The following is a 16,922-nucleotide window of genomic DNA, read 5'->3' on the forward strand; positions in this document are numbered from 1 at the left end:
TGAAGCCTCGCAGCGCTGCTCGTCTTGTTAGATCAAGACTGGTGCTGATCTGTGATGCATTACATGCAACCAGACTACACAAATCAGTCACCACAACAGTGATAAGCCTGTCTCTCTGTGGTCTGATAGTCTACATACTGGAGTTCATCAAGTTCATCTTTTCATGTCACGCTGACTTCTTATTGTTTGGTATCTTCATTTATCTTTACAGAGAGACACTCGTTGCATTATGGTTCTGGTAAACATAAACCATTTCACCGTAATGACCTCCACTGACAAATCCTGAAAGGGAATAATTCAGTGTTGAGTATAATTACCAAATACCAGAAATAAAAGTTGTTCCTGAGTTGTAGGAGTCCAATAATACTGTTTTTATGTTATTGATTAATCACATTATGGAGCAGGTTATATTATAAGTAACATCATAGCAGCTCTAGTGAGCCCAGAACAGTCTAACTATGCGATAAGCAAAAAATAAACAATTTAAATAAACATAATAAGACAGCATAGTAAATAATAAATCATACAGGGGAGGAAACTTGCAGATTTTCCCAACTTATAGGCGATGCAGCTATTTTCAAGAAAGTAATAAAGGTTTCTGTCACTGTGTCATTTCTTACAGATGCTTTATAGCAGTGGTCTCAAACTCAATTTACCTGGGGGCCGCTGGAGGCAGAGTCTGGGTGAGGCTGGGCCGCATCAGGTATTCCACAAAAAAAGCTTTGTTAAAAAAAACAACAATCTTCTCAAACGTCATTATTAACAGTTCTTTAACTTGAATGGGTTCTTCTGAACATGAACGGTTCTTCTGAATATGGCCTATTGCGTCTCCCACTTTTCCTGAAATTGTCTGTGCTCGTCACCAACCTTTCTCTTCACTGCAGGCTTTGAAAAAGACATGATTGGGGCTGTGTGACAAGATATATATTCATTCCACTTGGTGTCACTCCGCAATAAAGTTGTGCCTGCTGTGTTTGTGTTGCTCTGCAATTACACCACCAAACCGCTAGTTGGCGGCGGCGTCTCTATGAGTTTCCTCTTCTTCTTGTACTACAAACAGAAACTGAGGGAGTTGGAGCTAATAACTGTTGAACCACAGAACTTTTACTGACATTACTGCAACGCCGAAAAGATACAATATATCTGAGTGGATTTGTGTGAACAAACATTGAAAAGATGGAGGCAGAGAGAAGTAGAACTTGGTCCTGGCCGCTCAGCATCGCTGAGAGACTGGACCAATCACAGCTGTTGCGGTCTGCGTCGCCGCGACGTGTAGTTACATTTCTGGAGAGGTGCACGTCAGGCTACGGCGTCGATTCAACGCAGAAGTATAAATCAAGCTTTAATCAAGCTTATGCGATGTTACACGGGCGCCGCCATAGTTGTTGTGAAATGTTTCTCTGCTTGCATTAAGCCCGGCCGATTGCCCGCCCCCGGGAGCCATATACCCCGCTGTGATTGGTAGGTTCGTTCAGCTCGGGCTCGCGCAACAAAGGGACCTTCCACACACAACGCGGCAAACTGCCATTCACATAAAACTCGCGGGCCGAGGGCGCCTGGTTAGCTCAGTTGGTAGAGCGGGCGCCCGTGTAACAAGACTTGGTCCTGACCGCGGCGGCCCGGGTTCGAATCCGGCCTGTGGCCCTTTCCGCATCCACTCTCTCTCTCCCCCCTTTCCAAGACTCTATCCACTGTCCTGTCAATAAAAATGAAAAAATGCCCCCAAAAAAAAACCTTTATAAAAAAAAAAAAAATTTGCGGGCCGCACTAACATTAAACTTTCATATCAAGGTGGGGGCCACAAAATATCGTCTTGCGGGCCGCAATTGGCCCGCGGGCCGCGAGTTTGAGACCCCTGCTTTATAGGAATGAATGTGATCCTGCAAGAAGACTGAGGTAAGACCAGAGTGCAGTAACTGTTTCTTAGTGGAGACAAATGAGCTCATATATATTAACTGCTCTTGTGTATGTTTTTCTTCAGCTCTAATCCTTTATTTGAGTGAATTACAGCTCTCTGTTTGGTGTATATATTCATTTTGTGACTGCTTCATGCCTCTAGAGGGCAGCAACAGCTTGTCGTTACAATTGAGCTGTTTGTGGTCTGTAAAAACCCAGAGTTACCAAAAGGATAATAGATTAATTTTAGCTGTTTATTTCTACTGTTTACTCATTACTTTTAGCTATTTATTTTTAACATTTGTTCATTACTTTCAGCTATTTGTTTATTTCTTATACTGTTTATTCATTACTTTTAGCTATTTATTTAAACTGTTTATTCATTACTTTTATCTATTTATTTCTACCATTTATTCATTACCTTTAGTTATTTATTTCTACTGTTTATTCATTACATTTAGCTATTTATTTCTACCGTTTATTCATTACTTTTAGCTATTTATTTCTACTGTTTATTCATTACTTTTAGCTAATTATTTCTACTCTTTATTTATTTCTATTAGCTATTTATTTCTAAAATTTGTTTAATACTTTTAGCTATTTATGTATACCATTTGTTCATTACTTTTAGATATTTATTTCAACTGTTTATTCATTACTTTTAACTAATTATTTCTACTGTTTATTCATTACTTTTAACTATTTATTTCTACTGTTTATTTATTACTTTTAGCAATTTTATTTCTAACATTTGTTCATTACTTTTAGCCATTTATTTCTAATGTTTATTCATTACTTTTAACTATTTATTTCTACTGTTTATTCATTACTTTTACAGTTTTATTTCTACTGTTTATTTATTACTTTTAGCAATTTTATTTCTAACATTTGTTCATTACTTTTAGCCATTTATTTCTACCGTTTATTCATTACCTCTAGCTGTTTATTTCTACCATTTATTCATTACTTTTAGCTATTTTATTTCTACCATTTGTTCAATTCTTTTAGCTATTCATGTCTACCATGTGTGCATTACTTTTAGCTATTTATTTCTACCATTTATTTGAGTGAATTACAGCTCTCTGTTTGGTGTATATATTAATTTTAGAGGCAGCAACAGCTTGTTGCCTTTGAGCTGTTTGCCTGTGGTCTGTAAAAAGCCTGAGTGACCACAAAGATAATAGATTATAGTCAAAACAGTCTCTCACATGAGTGCAATTATATAGTACGTTTTTCAATGGCAGTCTATTAAAGAGTTTCTCTTCTTGTTTTCTCAGCTCACATGTCTGTGATTCTGCGCCACAAACTGAAGCCCACAGTGTTCCCCTGCCTTTGCTCTCCAGTAGAGGACGCTGCCATCCCCTTAAATATACAGACATTAGAGGGTAATATGGGCCATATACAGTATTTCACTCCTCAAAGCACTCCTCAAAGTATCCTCTGGTCATTTTCTACTTTTCTCAATAGACTGCCAGTGCAACACATGCCTTGACCTTATATGCTGCTCCTGACCTACTTGTTGAGTTATAAGGTTGATTATCTCCACTTCCTAATTCTTCCTTTTTATGGCTGTGAGCTGGAAGATGAAAACCATCAATCTGTGAAACAACACAGGAAGATTTACCTGACTAAACAATGTAGATCAATACTGTATGCTGGTGTTTCAGACCAGTTGTGTGTGTGTAATCTTTCCATGTTTGCCCTGATCTCCCAGGTCATCCCATGCGTCTCTGTACCGAGTCCATGAAACGTGTTTCCTGTGGCGACAGGTCTGACATTTTGCCCTGCGTGTGTCCAATCCAAATGCCAGTTCAGCGGACCAGAAGACACCGAAATGGCCCTGGCATTTGCAGCATTGCTTCTCTCTCCCTGTGGTTTCAGCTCTTTCATACAGTGACAAGGATAACACTCTGTTTAATCTGCAGGGTGTAAACCTGGATCAGAGCCAGATGTTCACACCTTGCCCCCCCCTCTGATCAAGCTGGCGGTTTGGCAGCAGGACTCAGTGCCCTCAGTGACCTCGTGGAGAGCTGGGCGTCCCGAGGAGTGAGTGAACTGGGTGAACTGAAACAGACCGGAGAGGTGAGGACATGTGAGACGAGAGGAGGAGAACAGTTAGAGATGGAGCAGAGGAGAGGGAGGGGGTTGATCCATGTGTCAGGATATGAGACGTCTCCAAGGCAACAGAAGTTGTGTGGAAGCGGGTTGGCAGGAAGGAGAAAGATGGATGGCAACAATAAGAGAGAGTGGGGTAAAAATGGACCCTATGACGCGTCCGCCATAATGAGTGACCATGTGTGTGTGAATAGTCAGACAGAAACACTCTGTACCTGGAGGAGCACCAGACCTCCCGCAGGGCTCAGTCTGCAGCCGCAACTCGTACTTCCTGTTCTTCCAGGAAGACAATCGGGGCATCTACCCAGCAGTTTAAAGTAGTTAAATTAGCTCCACCTTCACCAGCTGCAACATTAAAGTGATGTACACATGACTGCAATAATTATAATCCAATAACAGGCTACATTATTCTGGTACTTTAAAGCTGCAGTCGGCAACTTTGTGCAAATATGATAAAAAGTTATTTTTATAAAACGCTTACCAATTTCTGACAGTAGTGATGTTACTGTAATGCCTATTTTCTCGTCTCAAATGTTTTCAGAAACATCTTGTAGTGTACTTTTTAGCTGTAAAATGAGAACGTTTTGCTCCGGCTGGTAGGCGGTGCTTGGTATTTCCTCAACTTGATCTTAACATGTCTGCCGGGTCACAAACTTTCTCATTTTTACAGCTCAACAGTACACTACAAGATGTTTCTGAAAACATTTGAGGTGAGAAATAGGCATTACAGTAACAATGTTCATGTTTTTGTCAAACAATTCATGTTTGATCAGCGCGTTTGATTGGAGTTTCATGAGCAGTGATTGACAGCTGCTGTAGAGAATGCTCAGCTCTGATTGGTTGTTTTCCTTCGGGCGCGATGTAATCTCCCAAATGCTACCAGGAGCACAGGAGGACACAGAAGTACATGACTTTTTTCATGGTTATCACTACTGTCAGGATATGCAACACAGTCTCACGGCAGTTTGTGAAATAGTCACGAAATTTAATCTATTTGATTTGTGTACCTAGACATGCATTTCCCTTTTTTTTCGTGACGCTGAGCACGACTTTCAACAGCGTATTTTTTGTGCGTTTTCTTACAAATGTCCAACAACACGTGTGGCATGTTTCAGTTTCCGCTCCAGTCTTTTCAAAATAAAACTACTTAGTAAGGTTTCGGAAAAGATGGTGGTTTGGCTTAAAGTAACTCCGGAAGTGCCGTAACTCAAGTACAGAGGTTATGTGACACGAACACCGGTCCCCTGGGTGAAAGTCTGGTGTTTTTTGACACACCTTTCCATCCAGACCTGCTCCCTACATGGTGTTCGCCACTCTTTATACTTCCCGATTCACAATTAAGTGAATTACATAAGAATTGATTTTGCGCTGTGTCTATGTACACGAATCAATACATTAAATTTCGTGAATATTTCACAAACTGCTTTGCGACTGGGCTGGCATATAGTGATAGTTTTTTCAAAATAAGTTTTTATCATATTTGCTCAAAGTTAGCCACCACAGCTCTAAGTATATTTTGATGCCAATACTTTTGTACTTTTACTTGAGTAAAAATTTGAATGCAGGACTTCTACTTGTAACAGAGTATTTCTTCACTGTGGTATTGCTACTTTTACTTAAGTAAAATATCTTCTTCCGTACTTAGTTCAGCCACACTGCAACACTTCTTCTGTCTTACTCATCGAGGAGCTTCACTTCTCTACCTCTGGGTTTGTAAAGGCCTTGGTGTTGCTCACATTTCCAGGCTGACAGAGATGTAGAGTTCGGCCCTTTAATGAGAGCAGAACAGATACATTAACCTTTTCCCGGGCCGTCCTACGCTGAAGATTCCCAGACGCTTGTGTACTGATCTCATTATTTCGTAAAGGAAGCTGTTAACAGTGTGACCGTGGAGTACTGCGGCAGTCAAATGTTCCTCCGCAGATCTTGTTTCCATTTTATATTTCTTTCTTTTAAACAATAAAGGGGGGTTATCCTGTAAAAACACGAGGTTCTGTAGTGAAACGTAGTATTGAAACATTTATACATAATTTATTAGTCAAAGGGCTGAAAACTCATCACAAACAATTCTGATAATCAATTAAGACATTTTTCAAGCAATAAAGCTCAAACATTCGTGCTTTATTGTGACTATTTCTTACTTCATATTTACATGTAGTTTGCTGTAGACACAGGGGCAAAACATAAAGGAGATTTTATGTTCATATTTTGTATTGGCACAAAAGGTATAGTACAACAGTACAACTATAAAGGGACTGGTATTTTACATATTTTGCAATTAATTGTAATTAAATTAAGTAATCCAAGACACAGTAAAGAAGGAAAAACATAAATAAATAAATAAATAAATAAATAGGTAAAAAAAAAAAATAATAACAAATAATAAAATAAATAACGAATTAAAATATATATATGTAAAATAATAATAATAAAATCATAATAATACAGACACCGAAACAAGCATTAGAAAAGAAGAGTTAGTGGTTGCTCCATAAAGGAGATTTTAAAGCTCTGATACAGGAATATACACTACATTATTAAACATCAACTTAAATCATCATCAAAAACTCAGAAATATCTCATACAGAACTAATGTCAGTAAACATCCACGTGTTTTGTATCACTTTAATGTTTTCATTTTTGGAGTTTCAGGCTGTTGCTCACACAAAAAACTATTTGAAGATGTCACTTTGAGCTCTGGAAAACTGGGATGCATATTTTTCAATATTTTAACAGTTATAATCAATAATGAAAATCATCATCAGCTAGTTAGACTACTGATGTTGTCAGTGAGTCTTGGAGCAGTCGGAGTTGCATAATTACCACAGATTGAGTTTTTTTTTTCAGCTCTGAAACCTTTTAAAACATGTTTTGCTTGACAAGCGTGACAGGTGGAGTGTCTATAGGGTGCAGACTAGAGTGAGCGCTGCCTGGCTTCAGATGACAGACAGCGTTGGGTGAGGGTTCAATTGGGCCTCTGCATCTATATGGTAAGTGGCTCTTTTCACAGGTTGATTACATCAGACGATGAACTCTGAGGAGACCTCACCAAAGATAAGATGTGTAATTATCTCCACTCAGAGCTGGAATAGCTGACATGGTTTAGATATCATATACCGAGGCTGTCCCTGGTGCTTGTCCTCGCCGTCGCTGTGACCCAAACGTCCGGGTTCACCGTCATCCTCTGGTGAAGAATGTGATGTCGCAGGTTGAACCCTCTTCTGGATCCTGGATGTGGGTGTGTGCATATTTGCACATGGGTAAACAGTTGGGTATGTTTGCATGTGGGTTGGTAAATATGCACCTTTGTTGGATTGTCTTTGAATATCAAGACTAATTTATTACTGTTATATGATGTGTCTAAGGTTGATGTTTCTGGAGGCAATAGAAATGTTCCTAATCTCGCATTTAGCAGCTTTAAGATAAGATGGAGACCTTATAGAGGTCTGGACTAAGGGTTACACATTGTTTTATCTCCTCCTTGGTATTTGTGATTATCCGTGATTCTGTATGACGTCGGGATTCACTGCTGGGTGAATCTTTTGTTACTTTAAAGGTGCTATTGATAACATTTAGCCACTAGATGTAACATTCTTCCTCCCCGTTCCATTGTATTCACTTCACAACAAGTCATTGCCAGACATTTATCGTCAATCTCAGCCATTTGTCCGTTTTTTTTCCATTTATCGTTTTATTATTGGCTCACAAGTCTTGTTAGAAGTGGGAATCAAACGTCAGATATCTTCCACAGATGTAAACAAAACATTCATTTTGGACCCGCCAACATTTTTTTCACATCATAATAATATTTTTCAGGAAAATCCATACTTTTATTCGGCACCTTTCTAAAGGCTCTGTGGATGTATTATTATTATTATTATTATTATTTTTAAGTATTCGTCTACAAAACAATATTATCAATAAGACCTTTTAAGCTTTTGGTATTCTGTGTCTGCAAATGCTGTACCAACATCTTCTCTGATATCAGATTCAACAAGTTATTCTTTTATTCATCTAAGTGAAGTTTTCCACATCACTGGGCTTAAAAAAGAGGCTGAAATTCATCTCTGCTTCCATCTGAGTGAGGCAGCGACAGGCAGAGCTGACACCTTATATTCACATTGACTGTTTTAATCAGCTGTTTGTCACCTGATATTGACTCTCACAGCTGAAATCGTACATTTCTAATTCCCCTCCTGTCAGCGCTGTTATTGGCTCTATGCAACTGATCTCTGATAAGGCGGCGGCCGTGTCCCTCTCAGTACACAGGGTTATATGGCACTTGAGTCAAAACCAAGCAATCTGGACAAATAAAGTGCTTTTTTGTCCTGCAGATCAATGAACTCAGTGGGGCCCTTTCTATTTTAAACTGACACACGTTGTTGCCATAGCAAAGTTTCCAGGGAGACCGATCGGTCTGTTGAAACCGTAGACGGGTTGGATCCCAAAGACAGACAGACGGACAGAAAGAGAAGAAGCTGTAAATCCACACCAGGTGCATGTGCTCCTTGCAGCATTGTCTGCTCAGCTGCATGTGCTTTTCCAGGCTGAGTAGTCTGTTTATATATAATGATTTACTCACAAACAAAAGCTGTGCTGTCTGGGGAAAACAAATTTGGCACTTTTGATGAGGCTTGAGTCGCCTCTCTTCTTGGTGTTAAAGGATAACTTTGGGATTTTTTAACCTGGACTCTATTTTGTGACTAATGGGGACAACACTTTTTGATATTGGTCCAGTATTGAGGGAGAGCGCTGTAACCACCAGCCGATAAACAGGCTGCAATGTAATCCTATTGGGGCAAGCTGGCACCGTCATTTACGTCCACTAAAAGTGCTTGTTTTTCCCAAGTGTCTGACAACATTATAGAAAGGACCCTACAGAGAAATTAAACCTTTTTCTTACCTTTCGCTTGATCTGGTTTGTTTGTTACCTCCGCCAAGGCTGAAGGCCTAGGAAGGAGGTTATGTGTGCACCGGCGTTGGTTTGTTGGTTTGTTGGTTTGTTTGTTGGTTTGTTGGTTTGTTGGTTTGTTGGTTTGTTTGTCCGTTAGCAGGATTACTCCAAAAGTCCGCAATGGATTTGAATGAATGTTTTTGGAGGGGTGGGGTGTGGCACAATGAACAATCCATTAGATTTTGGTGGCGATCCGGATTCAGGAATATTTTTAAGGATCCCGATCAGCATGAGCATTAAAACCACAGGGTATAACACATGCGCGTCCTTCTGAGAGCAGAGATACATGTGTGGATGTGTGTGCGGAAGCTGCTGGCCGCCCGCAGCCATGGCATTGAAAATCTTTTAGATAACACTAAGCTATGCTTTCTGTCCGGCACTCCTCTCTCCAACTCTCGCTCAAGTTTCCACCGTAGTCGTCTGGGAAAAAGTCACATGACACAATAACAAACAGAAAGCAAAAGGTAAGAAAAGTGTTTTATTTCTCTGTAGGGTCCATTCCATAATGTTGTCAGACACTTATAATAACAATCTGAGCCTGTCAGTGGCAAAAACAAGCAGTTTTAGTAAACGTAAAATGATGGTGCCAGGTTGCCCCAAATAATTACATTCCAGCTCATTTAGCGGCTGCAGCGCTGCATCACTGGACCAATTTCAAAAACTGTTGTCCACTTAGACACAAAAATATGGGAAAATAGGGTCCAGGTTGAAAAATACCGAAGTTATCCTTTAAAGGAACTGTTTGTAACTTCTTACACGTATAAATCTACTGGGTCGGGATCCCATATGCGCTCGCACATGCGCGCTCGCGTGTGGCCGGAGTCTCTGCTCCTCTGCCTGCTTGCCTTCACTCACACACCGCGTGCGTTCTCGCTGTCTCGCTCCACCTCTTCACGTGCATGTGCGCACACTGCACACTGCAGAAGAGTTAGTTTAGCTCTGAGAATATCTAGTGGACGTTTGTGCAGAAATAAAAGCTGTAGCTCCTCCAGACCAACAGAGGTTTCCCGTGTCTTGTGAAGTGACGGGGCTCCGCAGCGAGAAACGTTGTCGTCTTCGGAGGGAGACACCGGCACCCGGTCGGAGACGATAACGTTTCTCTTCCTGCTTCAGCCCCGGAGGCTGAAGCAGCGGGGCTGAGGCAGGAAAAGCAAACACTAGGATTAGCATTGATTCATGGAGAGACCTTCGTCTGGTCAGCTAACATTACTGCCAAGCAGCTGAAATACAGAGTGATATTGTGGTTTTAGCTGACGTGTGTCGCCTCACTGTTTTGAGCGATGCTCGTTCATGTCTATGTAGACAAGCGCAAGCCCGACGCTGACTTTCGTTGACTTAACGGCCACAGGTGTCGCTGTTAACAAGCAATTCTGAAAGTTACAAACAGTCCCTTTAATGGTGTCTTTGATTCAAAGCTTGATTTCAAAGAACTGTTGTTTATTCCTGGAGAAAGAAAACAAGATGATATTCGCATAAAAACATGCTGCTATGGAGCAGTTATACTGTGTTGGTTAAAATGTTAACCCCCACCTGTAAGATGCCTCTGATATGTAACCAGTGTGTTTTTCTAGTTGCTTCTGCTGGGAAACACGGAAACGCACAGTTTGATCTCATTGGTCAGCAGCAGCCCTGCAGCCGGCTATAAAACACCCGACAGGAGCTCCGGAGCTGAGGACCGTCTGAGGGCGCACAGCAGCACAGCAGCGCCGAGGAGCGCACAGCCAAACCCGGGCACAAAACACCTGCTACTGACGGAACAAGTGGACAAATACAACTGGGTCCCTTTCTGCAGTGCGGTGAGTGTTTTATTTATACATTTCTGCAGACAGGAGCAGTATGTTACCACCAGACTACTTTGGGATTTTAGAGGTTTTGGAGGAAACCTTCCAGCACCTGTTGAACTGAATATTTGTAACTTTTATTGAATATTTCTCTTCAACCTTTTTGCGTAAAACTCAAAAATATATGATAGGAAAGATAGTATGCTGTTAGATAATTAATCTTAAGGATATATAATATAATTTTATTTGGCAAAATCGACCATAAAAAAAAATCAGACTTTTTTTTTTCTTCATCTAACCTTATACTTCTCAGTAAAAGAAGAATTTAATCAGATTTTCTTTTTTTAGTTTAAAGAATAAAATGCACACAAATGAGGAGGGAGCACACATATTTTATGTTGGCTGATAAATAATAAAATAAAGAATTTAAAATTTAAATTTGGTCCTTTTAAAATAACCAAGATGAAAAGACAGTGAAGTACCTTCTTTGTTGTTGTTAATCTATTCCTAAACTGAATCTATATTTAAACCAGCAATCAATGACGCCACTCTACTGTCTAAAAACAATTAGGATTGTTTCATTTTGCTGTAAATGTTGTAATATAGTTGGATTCTGGTTGATTTTGTATCATTTGTCTGTTTAAAGTCTTCACATGGCTTCATGTTGAAATGTGTCAGCTGTTAGTTCCTCTTTCCTAAAGTGTAATGAGCAGAGTAAATTCTTCAAAGAAAACCTTTTTGAATCTATATAGTATCTTTGTGAGAGCTTTTACTCGACAGCATCTGTTGTGATCAGCTCGAAAAGTTCCTGTCCCTGCAATATTTCCAGTCTTAACCCTTTAAATACTTCATCATCATCAGAGCTACAACACCAAGGTGTTATTTTTATCTCTCTGCTCCCTGCTGAGTAACCATCCTCTGATCATTTTTATCCCCCCCCTGTGTGTTATTAATTGCAGAAGCACCTGACTGCATCTACTCCACACGCCCACACATCCCTCTGTCTGGTGGGACCATGTGGGTTCTGGATAAGATCCGCGGGTCGGTGGAGACCGGCGTGCTGCGTCAGGGGGAGAACGGAGACAAGAAAGGTGTCGCCTACAGCAACGTCCTCACCCCAGACAAGATCCCGGACTTTTTCATTCCTCCGAAGCTGGTCAGCGCCCCCCCGGAACCTGAGATTCCTAACTTGAAGCCCAAAGAAGGACTGCAACCCTCAACTTCAGAGCACATTATCGGCAGCGGGAAGAAGATCAGCAGCCCGAGGAGTCCGCGCCTGGTCGCCAAGATCGCGGGAGACACCAAGAACCTACTGAGAGCAGCAAACCGTCACATCATACAGATTGAGAGCGCTGACGATGTTGGAGACACCAATGCAGACCCCCAGTCGCAGACAGCGATGTCCCTGCCTTATGTGCCGAAGACTCAAACGCCTTACGGCTTTGCGACCTTGAAGGAAAGCCCCCACACTCGCCGTAAAGAGTCACTTTTCCACTGCGAGCTGACCAGTCCCATCACCTCCCCAAACACCCAGAGGAAGACGCATGGGGGGAGAAGCAGCGAAGGGGGGAACCACCTGAACCCAGCTGACTTCAACACGTCTCACATGAACCCGTATCGCTACTTCAGCGGAGGGGAAAGTGACACCTGCTCCTCGGCGGAGTCCTCTCCCTTCAGCTCCCCCCTGCTCTCCCGCTCGGCCTCCCTGCTCAAGATCTTCACCCACGAGACGCAGGCCAAAGTCGTGAAAGCCAAGCGGACGTTCGCCCGCCACAGCTCCCTCTCCACCGACGAGTGCAGCTCGGCCGAGCCCAGCCCCAACGTCCAGCGACGGCTCCACGTCCCCTCCATCCACGGAGCCGGGGCGTCAGACCAGGGGCTCGTCCGGGAGCACACCATCAACCTGCACAAAGGCGGGACGGTGAGGATCAGCGCCAACTACGACTCCAGCACCTCCCGCCTGCTCATCCGCGTCCTGGCGGCAGAGAGTCTTTACGACAAGCACATTGACATCAAGAGCATCAACTGCTGCGTGTCCGTCTACCTGAACCCGGGCAAGCTGCAGAAGCAGAGGAGCAACATCATCAAGAACAGCCGCAACCCGGTCTTCAACGAGGACTTCTTCTTTGACTCGATAAACTCGGTTCAGGTGAAGAACCTGTTGGTGAAGTTCAAGGTGGTGAACAAAGGCACCAGCCTGAAGAGGGACAACCTGCTGGGAGAGCGAGAGGTGCCTCTGACAAAGCTGCTCTCAGCGGTTTAAAGGAGGTCAAAGGAGGCCAAAAGCAAGGACACCGATTGAGACTTAAATTAGATGTTTGCACTGGTTTCTATTCACACTGCTCTTTTTATTCCAATAGATGAAAACAGTGAACATTATACGATGAAGGGAGAGGTTTGTGAAATATATTCCTAGAAGGAAAGAGGGGCTTTCTTCTGAGATCTGAAAAAACTGCCAAGCTTAGAAATTGAATGAGGAAGGATGATGGATTTATGCTGGTTCGAGGCTCCCCTGGCTTCTCCTCGAAATATAATGAATGCTCGTTAAACCAAGCCGGGTTCGACAGCAACAGATGAATTTGACAGATGAAAGGTTTTTTTTTTTTCCTGGACATATCTCCCGCCCAACTTCCTCAGCCAGGTCTGGCTCAAAGGTCGGACGACAGCTGTGCATCAGCCTGTATCGCTGTCCTTGCCTGCACTCCGTTCGTCATGTGTGGCGCATGGTTTTTATTATTATAATGTGACATAAATCCACAGCAGCACAGGATGTGATTGTACAATAGCTACCCCCTATGTTCAGCACAAAGATGCTTTTGTGAATCAGAGCTTTGAAGAGGCACTACACCCTGATGTGCAAAACACCCTTTGATCCCAGTTGCCATGGCCCACCTCCTACTGGCGAGGGACAAACAGAGCAGCACATTTACATGCACATCAAAACTAGAATTATAATGCAAAGTCCTGTGATTGCCGTAATCTGATTATGTCAGTCTAATAATATATTCTTATTAACAGAAAGTAGAACTACAGTAACATATGTGCTGCAAAAAGTTTGTAATTCAGTAAAATTAAAGTAACGTTAAAGTAAAAGGTGCCCTGTGGAGTTTTCTAGTTAACAAACAAAAGTTATGTTTACGCTCAGTGTTTCTTACTGGAATACATTGTGTGAAGGTCTAACAAACATGTTGAATGCATTTCCTTCCCCTTGAAACAATCTTTTAAAATAGGGCTGTCAGTCGATTAAAATATCCGATCGCGATTAATTGCATGGTTGTCTATAGTTAATCATGATTATTCGCAAATTAATCACATTTTGTATCTGTTCAAAATGTACCTTAAAGGGAGATTTGTCAAGTATTTAATACTCTTATCAACATGGGAGTTGTCAAATATGCTTGCTTTATGCAAATGTATGTATATTTTTATTAGTGGGCATGTATGTAAAGGGTAGACTCGTCGGTACCCATACAACTAATTTTCATTCATGTAACTTGAGGTCAGAGGTCAAGGGACCCCTTTGAAAATGGCCATAGCATGTTTTTCCTCGCCAAAATGCAGCGTAAGTTTAGAGCATTATTTAGCCTCCATCACGACAAGCAAGTATGACATGGTTGGTACCGATGGATTCTTTTAGTTTTTTAGTTTATATGAGCGGCAAATGCTGCGTAGGGAGGAGATCGGGGAGGATGAGTGGGTCAAAAAATACCGGACTTTCGCCCAGGACACCGCTATTCGTGTCCTGTGTGAAACCAGAAATCAACGTTGATTTATTTTCCAGCTTACGTACTTAAATTACACCACTTCCGTAGTTAATTTAACCCAAACCACGATTTTTTTCCCTAAACCTAACTAAGTAGTTTTGTTGCCTAAACCTAAGGAAGTCGTTTCCTGTGAAGACGGAAGTTTATTTTCAAAAGACTGTATGCATGTAGCGAACAGAAATTCACATGTGTTGCTGGACATTCGTAGGAAAACGAACGTAAAAGGAGGAAAAACCTTTTCGTAAGATATCATATGAGCCATTGTATGAAAATAGGTTGGGGCGTTAGTTAGGTACCTGGATTTTAATGTGTTCAATACCAACCAGTTCTGTCCTCAACTGCATGAAACCCAACTCACTGAGTTAATAGCTAAAAGGAAGACATGTTTGCAGGATATATGAGAAAATCCCTTCTTATATTTGATATATAATTAATTTCTGTTTGGTCGATGAGCCTTTTAAAGGGCCTTTGTGGACGTTCCAGCTGCAGCCTGTCACGCCTCATCCAGTGTGGACACCTTGATTCAATTTTGTGCAACTAGGCAACGAGCTCTCGCCACATCTTCACTCTGAATTCAGACGGGTTGCCGATTCCTCCGTATTATCTGCACAGATTCTCAACCAAGACGATTAGTTTAGGGGTTTTTAGTTGGTCACATGGCCTTTCAGCTTCAGTCAAACATGTCAAATCAGTTTTTTCCCTCTAAAGTAGCGCCTTTAGGATAGCATTTTCTCTGCTTTTTGGTAAATCTTGATAGCAGTGGAACGAGAAACAAGGTGATTAAAGTCACACGTTTTCCTGTGTAATCAAATTAAACACATCCGTCATGTAAACAGTTTAACAGTCGTCAATAATTTATGCAACCAGGCTGCTGCCTTAGTCACAGTATCGGCAGTGGACGAATACAGTAGTTGTGTGCATGTAAATGTATTAAATGTCTCATATGAGAAGAACAGAGCACTGGCGTCACGGTGCATAATACCAGTTGCATGGCACGAATATGTCACTGACATACTGGTGTTTGCATGACATGCTCAAAGTTTTATGAAACCCTAAAGCCTTACGATGTATGTGTGTGGTGTGTGAGAGAGAGAAAGAGTGTGTGTGTTTGATTAGCATGACATTTTGTCCAAAGTTGTTAATTTTCTATGTACAACATGTAGTATTTTGTAAAATGCGTGTGTTGGATTTGTACTGTATATAACTACATATGTACTAGTTTCTACAATTGCCAATTATGCACCAGCAAGTGAGAAGTGCTGATGAGGCATTTAAATAAGGGGGAAGAGGTAGAAATGTAAAAAAAAAAATAATAATAAGGAAAACAGGTAACACTTTATAATAACCATCATTTATAAATGGTAAATTAATAGTTAATTAAACTTAGTTAATAGTTATCTTAATGTTAACAAACGATGAAATGATAATTAATAATGTTTACTAATAATTAGTAATGCTATATTTGAGTTATTTTATCATTAGTTTGTGTAATATGAAATAATTAGAAGTTAAATTAATTATATATTGTATCATAGCTGATAAGAGACGATAACAATCATTCTGAATTGTAAACTGTTTATTAACAAACTGTTAAAATAGCAGAAATGATAGCATTACTAATAATTAGTAAACATTATTAATTATCATTTCATTGACTGTTAACAATTAGATAACTATTAACTAAGTTTAATCAGCTGATTAGACTGTTAAGTACTGACTATAAGCCCCATAGATGTGGGTCAATAAGGGCCTACTACATCCATTCATAGTTATTTTAACCCAAAACATGATGTTTTTGCCTAAAATTAACTACGTGTTTTTTGCCTAAACCTATAAAGAAGTTTTATTTTTGTTGCCTAAACCTAAAGAAGTTGTAGTTTTGTTGCCTAACAACAAGAAGTTGTAGTTTTGTTGCCTAAATCTAAAGAAGTTGTAGTTTTATTGCCTAAACCTAAAGCAGTTGTAGTTTTGTTGCCTAAATCTAAAGAAGTTGTAGTTTTATTGCCTAAACCTAAAGAACTTGTAGTTTTGTTGCCTACACCTAAAGAAGTTGTAATTTTATTGCCTTTACCTAAACAAGTTGTAGTTTTGTTGCCTAAACCTAAAGAAGCCTTTTTGTTTGTGTTTAAAACGTGACGTTTTATTCAGTTTTACATGTTCTTGTTGCTTTTAAGTTTCAGTTATCAGTTTTACAACGTAGTAGGTGTAGTAGGCCCCTAATGACCCTCATCTATGGTGCTTATAGCGACTGATGACGCCTATTTAATGGCCTGATAACAGTCGAATCGGGTGCTTCAAATAAATCTAAATTTACCATGATGGTTATTATAGTGTTACCTGAAAACAATATTATGTGTTTCTATGTGAACAGCAGCTCTCACCTCTTTCGGAGGAGAGCGACTACAGACAGAA

General features: G+C 40.7%; 1 protein-coding gene and 1 long non-coding RNA gene across 5 annotated transcripts in view; both read left to right on the forward strand.

Annotated features, from left to right (window-relative positions):
* Positions 1-1,856: 1,856 nt before the first annotated feature.
* On the forward strand, positions 1,857-5,945 carry LOC141767813 (uncharacterized). The gene is made up of 3 exons (XR_012593940.1): positions 1,857-1,896; positions 3,174-3,281; positions 3,611-5,945. It is a non-coding gene; the product is annotated as an uncharacterized LOC141767813 (long non-coding RNA).
* A 6-nt stretch (positions 5,946-5,951) lies between these two features.
* The window catches only part of LOC141767810 (C2 calcium-dependent domain-containing protein 4C), a 111,141-nt gene continuing 100,170 nt past the window's right edge, over positions 5,952-16,922 (forward strand). The window contains exons 1-3 of one of the 4 annotated variants that reach the window (XR_012593937.1): positions 5,952-8,506; positions 10,537-10,756; positions 11,709-13,822. Coding sequence is in view for 1 of the 4 variants with exons in the window: in XM_074635451.1 (XP_074491552.1) it covers positions 11,762-13,009 (1,248 nt within the window). In the remaining 3 variants the exon portion in view is untranslated. Of the gene's footprint in view, positions 10,762-11,705; positions 14,389-16,922 lie in introns of those variants that run through there. The other 3 variants (XR_012593938.1, XR_012593939.1, XM_074635451.1) reach the window with 3 other exon arrangements.

This window comes from Sebastes fasciatus, chromosome 5 (assembly GCF_043250625.1).
Source record: "Sebastes fasciatus isolate fSebFas1 chromosome 5, fSebFas1.pri, whole genome shotgun sequence".
Taxonomy (NCBI): Eukaryota; Metazoa; Chordata; class Actinopteri; order Perciformes; family Sebastidae; genus Sebastes; species Sebastes fasciatus.